This window comes from Anser brachyrhynchus, assembly GCF_964034855.1.
Source record: "Anser brachyrhynchus genome assembly, chromosome: 3".
Taxonomy (NCBI): domain Eukaryota; kingdom Metazoa; phylum Chordata; class Aves; order Anseriformes; family Anatidae; genus Anser; species Anser brachyrhynchus.
The window spans coordinates 30,067,789-30,078,029 of NC_137696.1; the positions used below are offsets into that span (position 1 = coordinate 30,067,789).

The 10,241-nt window shown below is 43.6% G+C and overlaps 1 protein-coding gene across 1 annotated transcript in view; it reads left to right on the top strand.

Annotated features, from left to right (window-relative positions):
• The window catches only part of PKDCC (protein kinase domain containing, cytoplasmic), a 33,896-nt gene extending 24,122 nt beyond the window's left edge, over positions 1-9,774 (top strand). Inside the window, 2 exon segments of the mRNA XM_080585351.1 lie at positions 5,639-5,812; positions 8,537-9,774. Coding sequence (XP_080441477.1) covers positions 5,639-5,812; positions 8,537-8,622 — 260 coding nt within the window. The 3' untranslated portion in view covers positions 8,623-9,774.
• Positions 9,775-10,241: the final 467 nt, after the last annotated feature.

Genomic DNA, 10,241 nt, shown 5'->3' on the forward strand with positions numbered 1-10,241 from the left:
AATCCAGAAGAACGTGAATTAAAACAGAAACCATGTATTTTCTCTGACATATGTTATCTAAAATGATTAAGTTGTTCCTTTAATTATCAAGATTAAGAAAACTATAAGAAATCTACTGATGCTCATCAGCAAAGCCCTGCTTCAATATCAAAATTTGTATTTCTTCAGTCGAGTGACACTGATTTGTACCAACTGGGTGTCTGGCTCTATAGCTAAGCCCCGGCCTTTCAGTTAGCTCAGAATTTACTCAGAAATGCGTGAAATCAGCTAACACTAGTAAATCCGATAGCTTTGTTATTCATTAAAGCTAATAGATGACCCATTATTAGGCCTAAGGGTGTGCAAGTCCACAGAAAGGCATAATTAGCTTCTGTTGTTAGTTGAAAGTACGTTCACAATGCTAAAAAAGCTGGAAGGCTGGACATAAAGCAAAGACACTCGGTGTTTTCCTTTGTCTTAAGACAATTTGGCAGGATTACGCTGTATGTAAACATTTACAGTACAACAGTGTTTTGAGAAAATATTCTGCAGGGTCACTATAGCAACCTGCTTAGGAAATTGTAAATCTACCCAAGAATTATTGGAGTCAAGCAGGGTGTGTGTGTTTGTGCACATGTGTATGTGTGAGAGGGAAATTTTGCAAGGTCACTGGAATATTGTTGGAGGCCGTTCATATATCCTACGGCAGGCCAAAACGCGGAGACCAAAAGTATTCTGGTGACGGCGCTTGCAGGCTCAGCTGGGAACATACGGCAGTCCTTGCAGCCGGGATTCCTGCTTTATCTTGCACTTGTGCATTTGGCGTTTCATTCCCAGGGATGTCAAGGCTGCTTTGTGGTGGGCTGAGGGGGAACGGTGCACAGGCAAGATGCCTCCCTCTTGTAGAGGGCTGTCACGTGGGCAGCCTGGCACCTGGCTTTGAGCTCAGATACCCGACGTACGTGACCCCATGCACCTTTAGGCTCATCCACCAACCTCATTGCATGCATAGGTGGTTGGGGCAGATGTGGCTTGCAGGAGCTGCCCGGGATGAGCGGTGCACGCTGCGGGGGCCGGTGGGTGCAGCAGGGCTTCTCACTGTAGCAGGGATGACTCCCACCGTGTAATGTTAATGGGAATAAAATGTCACAGAACATGCCGTTCTTATTTACTTGTGCTGCGGTGACACCACGCGTACCAATTTAAATATGGCTCTCCTGTGAGCACAATAGCTGCGTGTGAAGAGGCAGCGTTAGCTTGCAGGCTGCATGCGTGAAACAGCCAAAGGACGAAAACGCACGCCAGAGCAGCGGTGCTACCTCCCGGTCTTACAGCAAATCCGTGTCCTGGCAGGCCTTCCTGTCCTTCCAAACAGTTGGGGTTTGTCAGAAATGATTAAAAACAGAGACGCAGGATACACCTAGCGGGCTGTTTTCTCTGGTACGCAGAAACTAGCTTTCCGTAGCACAACTGTACGTAAGGCTGCGTGAGGCTTTTTGTCAGAACAATGTTTAAATGTGAGGTACTGAGGCATGAGGAAGTTTTAAGCAGAAAACGAAACATGCTAAAAACATAAGTGCATTATTATCTATTTAGGATCTGATTCTGCATTCCTTAATTTCCCTGGGAATCTGTGGGACCGTTTGTGTAGCAAAATACTGCTCGGTGCTGTTTTCACTGAGATGATTGGCAAGATGAGGCTCTTTTCTGCTTATTTGTAAGCAAAGCAATTAAAAGAAAATCCAGATTCGACTGCCAGTGTTTTGGTTTTTTTTTTTTCCCATTGTTGAGGAATGGAGGAAGGAGGAAAAGGAGTAACATGATTTCTGATTTCTTTTCAAGGATGAACGTTACTGCATAAATGTCGCTGACCCATGCTGTATTGGCAGGTGATAACTAGAAAAGAAAACTGGGCAAATTTCCAACGAGTAGCTGTAGTTGGTAGTAAAAGTGCAATCTGGCTGCTGTGGCTGAAATAAACGGTCATTAGGACTGATTAAAGTCAGATTTAGGGTGACTCAAACAACCTAAAAGGGGGAAACCACAGGCGGTTTCACATAGTTTATAATATACTTGTGGAGTTATTTATATGACTCAGTCTAGTAGAGTGAAAATGAGTATGTTTATAGATTATAGTCAGCTTTGGGACAACACAGGTGATTTTTGATGGAAAGATGTTAGAATGAGATTTTCAAGTGCTGGCTTTCTCTCAGAGCTCTTGCACTGGCCAGTGAGGCTACAGATTGTGTTTTAAGTTGCCTGTCTTACCTGTCTTGAGAAGGCACACATTTTGAAAATTGCTGTGGCTGTTGTGGGGATGGCTATTCCTGTAAGAAAATTTTAAGAAGATTTTGGACCAATTGAAACAGCATGTTTTGATTGTCTAGAGCAAGCTTTTAAAAATATTTTAAAACTATTAAAAATATTGCAAAACAAAACTTCTGAGAATTGCCCAGATGCAGCATAGCAAGATATTCTGAACTATCAAAATGTTTACGTGCCAGGAAAAATGTTTCCCGGTAGGATTTATTTGTCTAGCTGAGAGCAGCGAATCAGCTCCCGTATGTTAAGCTGGAGTAAATCTGTCATAAGTGACATCAAGATTGGGCTTACTGCATTACATTTATTTGCTTCAGCCGTCACAAAATCAGTAGATGGAAAAAAGGCTTTTTGTTTATCTATCGTGATAGCAGTAAGAGTGTCGTGCATTTCTCTGATCTATTCCTTGCCTTGATAGACTTTATATACTCTGTGTCAAACTATGTATATGTATGCAAAAGTGTAAATTTATGGCTGCATTTATGGTATTAGGCAAGTATTTATTGGTTTTAAACACCATTAGTCTGGAAATCGACCAGAACTTTGACCTTTTTATGATGTGATTTACTGCCGTGAGCCTTCAAATTCCATGGACTCCATTTAAGCAAGTTTCAGGTCTTGGCAGGACAAAAACCTGAGCTAGAGCTGTCTCTAACCCAGTGGGGAACTGCTAAATTGAGCGAGTAACTGGACTGGGGCAACGAGGGTGATCATTTAAAGCTGTGGGGCAAGCCCAGCTCCATCACTGGGATCTGGCGTGGTTGGCCTTGATATCTGACTTGCCCTGCATTCGTAACACCAGACAATTTTGTGCCATGATGTTTTTGTTTTGGTATATATCGCACGGCATACCATGAAGGCTTTACTGACTTTCAAAAACAAGAAACAAAGGGCTGAAAGGGTTTGGGTGCAAAAGGTAGTGCATAGCGATTGCACGGGAGAGCTTTGTTCCTGTTTGTGATTTATCGAGCAGGTTTTGTGTAAGAGGGGAACAGCTCTTTAAACTGATGCAATGAATACTGATGTTTGGGTTCCTTGTGCATTTAGGTCTCTCATACACAAGCGTATTTCCCTCTGGTATAAATTGGATTTGAATGCGAGGAGCTGATGCAGGCCTGTTACAGTGAGGGTTCTCTCAGCTGGCTGGGGCTGGTGGGGGACAAGGAGCAGCAGGAGGCTCTGGTGATTGCCAGGACACATCTCCACCAAGGGACATGCTTCAGGAGGGCCCTTCCTGCCTCTCCTTGCACTTCATGTGAGAAAAGCATATTTCTTCTCAACTCATGCAAATAAGGGTTCAGGGGTCAGCTCCCTAATTTGTGGCTGCGTAAACAGGAGATTCCAGGGATGTTTGCCTTTGGTGTGCAGGGGGTGAAGGCAGCTACCTTGCCCTACTCGAGATAAAGTGAGTTTTGGAGAAAAATGCAGTTTCCACAGACCAGCACTCAGCTGGCATTGTGTTGAGTTTTGGGTAATTTCTGACCGTGATCATCTCAGAAAGAATCCCATGCTGGCTTCCCGGGGCAGCAGGAGCACCTGGCTGGGTTGGAATGGCTGCACGCCCTCACCTGTCCTGCCCCCTGCTCCTCTGCAGCAGAATGCTCCCCTGAGGGTCCTGCTGCATCCACCTTGGCTGCTTGGGCCCCTACGTACCAGCTGGGAGGTTTGCATCCCCTCCTGCCACGTGAGCCAGGACCCTGCTTTCGCCATTATGGTCATTGCTGGCCCTCCTCTGTCATTTAACGTTTACAAGCTGCCCAAATGATTCACCAGGCTCAATTTTTGGCATCTCATTTGCACGCATCATTTTACTGACCTTGGTTGTAAGGCACCGATCAATATTCAGCAGTAACCATACAGAGATAAGAGAACATTATTCACTTACATTCAGTTCTGGTTATTGCTCTACGGCTGATAAAACAATTAGAAAAAAAAGGGATCTTTACCTAGCCAGTCAGTAGCAGCTTGATGCGTGCAGCGACTTTTCTTCAAAAGGACTGCATATATATTTTTGATGGTGAAATGAATGTTTCTAATGTGAAACTAATTAGTCTTTTCTTCATGAGTGTGTCTGCATTTCCTGAATTAATGAAAGGGGTTTTTGCCTTTGGTGTAAGTTGGACATGATCAGCTCTGATTTTGCTTCCTGTTTGTGAGTGTGTCTTATGATAATTTTAATGAGTCAGGCCTAAAAAAGAATGTACTTACTGCATTTGTTTCACACTGTGTCAGACTGCGCGGTATTAATGAGCACTTGTGGGTGTGCAATTCTTTTCCCAATTGAAATACCAGCAGTTTAGACTCACAGGCACACTTGCCTCTGACTTGGTGGTGTTTGTAAAATGTGCTGTCTGAAATATTCGCAGGCTGTATCTGCAATGTCAGAAAGAAAATGCCTGAATGAAAGTGACTTAAGAATAGGCTGTGAGTCAGGGCAGCCATCTCTGGTTTCTATAATAGATACAATGAGAAGAAATATAGAATGTATTTATTTTTCGAATAGGATGGGTGGGGGAGAGAGACAGGAGGGAACCATCCGTTTGTGTGTCCGGAAGCTAAATAGAGATGTGTCTAAATGATTAGTTTAATTTGCTGGTGCATTCATTAGAGAAACCCCCATAAGCGGCTGGGAAACCTAGAGAAGCTGTGAACAGAGAACAAGGGGAGCTCATAAAGGCAGGGGAGACTGAACGGCAGCCAAGGGGACGAGCAAAGCACCGGGCAGCGCGGAGGCCAGGGCAGCCACCATGCCGACATGCTTCCTGAGCTTTTTTTCCCCTCCTCCTCCCGGAGGCCCATCGAGCAACTCCCCTTTTGTGCTCATCTGAGCAAGCAAAACAAAGAAGTTTGCTTAATTAAAAGGCTGTCTTTTCTTTCCCCCTATAAAGGGGCTGGAGGAAAATAGCTGTGCCGCTGTGAGCGCGAGGGAGGGCTGGGGACGCCTGGTGGGGCTCCCCCGGCAGTCCCGCTCCCTGAGCAGAAGTAGGACAGCCAGTCGGTTCATTCGAGTGGATGCTCTTGGTTCAATGGGACATTCTTCCCCTAAAACTCCTGGTAAGACCAGAGCCTCGCTGGTGCGGTGGGGAAGGGGAAAGCATTTTGTGCACAGACTGTTTATTTACAGACACTTTCTGGAAAGGGGGGAAAAAAAAGTGAGAAGAAAGGAAAAGGAAAGTAAGGTGCAGAGCTATAAACACGTTTGGGAGTGAAATGAGGCTGGTACAGTCACCTTTTCCATCATATATACCCCTCTCCTAAGCTGTTAAAATAACCTTGCCTGCTAAGAACAAGCACTTTGCTAGAGCTTTCAGACCGATTGCTTTACTCTGATTATTTGCAGAGTACAGGCGGGTGCCTGAAGCCTTTATTCCTGATGAGAACTACAGATGCTGGCCATCTTACCATCACAAAGGCTGCCTCCTCTCCGTGTTTGACGTCAATGAAGCCATCGAGATCTGTGACAGCTACTCCCAGTGCAAAGCTTTCGTCTTGACTAACCAGACGACTTGGACAGGTAGGTCACAGGTGCTGCTGAAGAGGAGCAGCAGCAGCTGAGTCATGTATGCTGGTTGCTTCAAGCGTTTCAGTACCACTTGGGGAGCGTGCTGCGCTGGACTGTGGGAGCCACCATTGACAGCAACAAGAGAGAAGAGTTTCTGATGCTTCAATGGAGGTCTTTTGGGCTTTGCTGGGACATTTTCTTGCCTCCCTTCAGGGGAGCAGGAATCTGCTGGTAGACCCAAAGGAGCAGGCACCAGAGGGCTTTAGGATATGCACCATAGGTTTCCAAACCGTAGAGTACAAAATTTGATTTTGAAGTACAGCGACAGAGATAACAACAGAAATCTGTGACCTGTTTCTGCAGTTAAATGTGCAGGCCGTGGTGCAACATCTGGGTTTACATAAACCTTTCCAATCCGTATCGTTGTTGCAGTTTGACACAAAACCAAACAGGTTCTCCCGCGCATCTAGCTGGGACTTCCCGGCTGGTATAAGAGATGTTCTCGTGCTGGTGGGAACAGCGTACTGCCCGTAGGGCTTTGGCTGAAGGACAGTGAGGAGGGGAGGGTTTAAACCAGTTAGAGGTGGAAATGCCCAGTGCATTTCAGCTGGGAAACTACAGGAACTTCGAGGGGAAAATCCCATTTGCTACCACAACTCATTTTCTTGTCTACCAGAATATGCTTCTTGAAAAGATAAATACACTTTCCAAAAGGTTTGTGGGCCTGGCAGTCTCAGTGTGGTTCCCCTGAAGGCAGCCAGTCTGTGCTGATTAACATCAGTGGAGCATCGATCCTGGCTCGTGGCTGCTGAACCAGACCGAGGCTTGTTTCAGGGAGCTCCACAGCACTCCAAGAAGCGAAAATGTTACAAGTGCCTTCTAGAAAGAGACATGATTGTGTGTATAAGGTGGACTGGACTAAATTCGTGCTCTTCGGTCGTCATCTCATGAGATAAAGCCCCCACTGAAGCCAGTGTGAGGTTTTTCTCCCATGATGACTGGTTGTGCACGTGTGTCCTGTGGACTCTCATCCTGTGACTGCTCTGCATCTTCTCCATGCACACAGTGCTGTTCTCCTGCTTGAGCAATCTCAAGCAATTTTGGCTAGAGCCAGGTTGATTACCCTACTCCTGTGTTTGAGAGGAAGGTGGATGATGCGAGCCAAGGCTTGGGAAAGCTGATTTAAGGCCTTGCTGTTCCACAGATTTCAGCACGGCAAGTTATTTAGGCTCTAAGACTCAGCTCTCTGTCTGTACAGCTGCGATCACAGCAGGTTTTAACTTTATAGTCAAAATTTACTCTGTGTGCAGTTGGGTGCTTTGGTTGTACTTAACTGAGCAACATAAATACACTCCAAAGTCAGGGTTGTATATGTGCCTATTTCTCAGTGCAGGTCTCCAGCTCTGAAAGTAACACGATTAAAGAGAAACTACACATACCAGGGCGTTTTAGGCAGTACTGCTACAGCTTTCTGTATTTCTTGTGCTTCTGAGAAATTTGAACAGAGACTTATATGGATCCAAGAGTAACTTAATTTATATTAACCTTGCCTGTGGCTAACCAGTGACTACTAGGTCATCATGTCAGACTATCTGTAGTCAGACTTTTGAAGTTAACTCACATACTAAAAAATAATTCTTACGTCACATGGAAATTCCTAGGAAATTTAGAGCAGCTCCTGTCTCAGATTTTGATATTAAAAGCAAATGAGACATAGCAGCCATATTTCGAGTGTTATTTTTTCATTCCCTTTTCTGTGCCATCCCTGACATATAAGCACACAAGTCCCTGCAATGTGCAGCATGGAAATTTGGTTAGTAATTGAGGCATCCTGTTTGCCATGTGATACTTCTAAGAAAATAGTGTTATGGGAGCCCCCTAGAGAGGCAGGCTGGGAGTAAAGAGCAATTGTTTCTTCTGAATATTAGAGTGTGAAGGCAGAGGTTGAATAGCTGTGGAGAATACCTCTGTGGCCTCTGCTCCAAGGAACTGCTGTGTCTGAAGGAGAGCAGGTAGATAGGGATGTGAATAAGATACTGGTTCAGCAAGCAAGTACAAGACCTGTACTGCAGCTCCCATGGACAGCAGTGAGTGAAACCTCACTAAAATCAGTCACGCTGGAATTGGCAGGGTGTCTTGCACTGCCAAGGGGTTCTCAATGGATGTGGATTTATTTATTTTTTGTATGAGGAGTAAATGCCTTGCTCCAGAATGTGTAAAAAACCCAGAGCTACAAAGTGATCAACAAGAGCTATTTCAGAGCAAGTAATGCTTAATGTATCTTGTGCTGATCAGTACGGCAAAGATTCAAACGTGCAAAGATGATTCTGTTCCTGTACAACCAAATGTCTGCCCTTTATTTAAGCCCTGAACCCAGGCCCATTTATATCAGTGGGAGAGTCTTTAAAGACATTTTTTTCTTTAAAGATTATGTTAAATTTGTATTAAAATCTTCAGACCTCTCTTTCCTTTACCTTGTTAGCTATATGCAGCCATATCTTGACCATAATCACATAAGAATAAACATACAGAGCCCAGGAGAGATCAGTGTACCTTGAAGTGAAAGCATTTCAGTTTTATAACAGTTGAAGTTAAGAAAAAGTTCAATGTTGGGGTGCCTAAATGGTGTACAGGTTGATCGTGAATATGAAATGTCAGTACTGTAAAGCAGGCAACCTTTTGCTCATCACTTCTAGTTACCTTTTTTTCCTCCCTCCCCTCTCCTACTCCGTGCAGGTCGGCAGCTTGTCTTCTTCAAGACGGCCTCAAATCATATCATGCCTGATCCTGACAAGATAACGTATGTGAAAGTGACAGACTGACAGCTAAAGTGGCTCGGTCTGATGCGTGAGTGACAAGAGCTGTTTGTGTATAAATATAGGCAGCTGTTATGTATAGGACGGCTGTGGATGGGGAGATAATTGCACTATTACTCATTCTAATCTATAGAGTGCTAAACAAAACTTTAAAGAAATAACCTGCATGACCAGGATGAATGTGCAATAAAACAACACTTTGAAAATGTGATTTTAAAACAAAGCAAAGTACAAAATACGATACACTGTTGGGATGTAATTTTGCTTACAAATCAGCTGGCAGCTCTAGCTTTTCTAACCAAGGTTAGCATGACCTTTCTGACCTGTGCGTGTGTGTACAGGGATGGAAACTGATCATTTCTACGAGAAGTCTGTATTCTCTGCATTGGTATTTATTTGGGCACGTACAACTGAGTAACTGAAGCATATCAGTTTGTAAGCTAAGTATCAAACATTACCGAAGACAATCAGCATTCGTGTTAACGTTATCAAATATGCAATAGCAACATGTTTGTCAAAATGAAGGAATTGGTTATGTTTAGAATTGCAAGACTGTAGCTAATTTTCTTTTTTGCTTCCAATATTATCACAAAGGTTCGTATTTTTTTAATTTAAAAGAGCCATTTTGTAGGTCTAGCAAATCACATAAGCATATGAATGGTCCCACTGAAAGGCTAGGGACTTACCCAAGCGCTGAGTGCTTTGCTGAATAGGGATAGGCCTAAGCATATGCTTACAATTAAGCCTGTGCTTAAGACTTTTGTTGAATCGAGTCTGAATTGTTCATGAAGCAACATCTTTGACAGACTGGTAAAGCAATCCATCTGGTTGAACAGGACTATTTTATTGAATATCTTGCAGTTATTCATATTTTTTTTATCATCAAATCCTTGGTTTTCTAAGGCACCGCTTGCTAATTCTTAGAGTGAATGAAGTAAATGACCTCAATAATGGTAATTGAATGCTAGCCTTAATTCTATATAAAATGCTTTTTATAGGCATGGTGTGTCTAGAAAATTTGCTTTCAGTGAAAGCAATAAAGTAAATGCTAAAGTGACCAATGTCATACTGTTTTGTAGTTTGTACAGCCAGGAAAAAATGTGCTTTTGTTTCTTAAATTGTTTATTTTTGTAAAAAATAAATAAAAGATAAATATGATCTCTTTCATACTCAGTTTTCCTGTGTTGCAAATAAATGCCGAAATCCAGTGAAGACTTAACCATAATGCATTGTAAGTCACATTACGCATGGGATACTATTTCCAGGAACAAACTGAGGTTGCATCAGTGTCTTCCACGAAGGATGGGTTTCAGAGAAGCTTTTATCTATGGGCTTGCCTGTCACAAAGCAAGTGGCTGTTATAAAATGCCTCAGCAACCTTTCTTTGTGGTTTGAGTCATGTCAGCACCAGTCTTTTAACATTGGGAATGGGAGAGGATGAGAACAGAACCTGAAGTAATTAGCAGTGGTGCTAAATGATGTTTTTCTTGCTGCGCTTTACCAAGAAGAGAGAGGGAAGGATGGATGGCAGGAGAGCGGGGAAGCCGGGAAGAAGTGTTCATAGCCTGAGTGATTACGCAGGAGGGATGGTCTGATAGTGACACGGTTGGCAGCAGGTCTTGTCT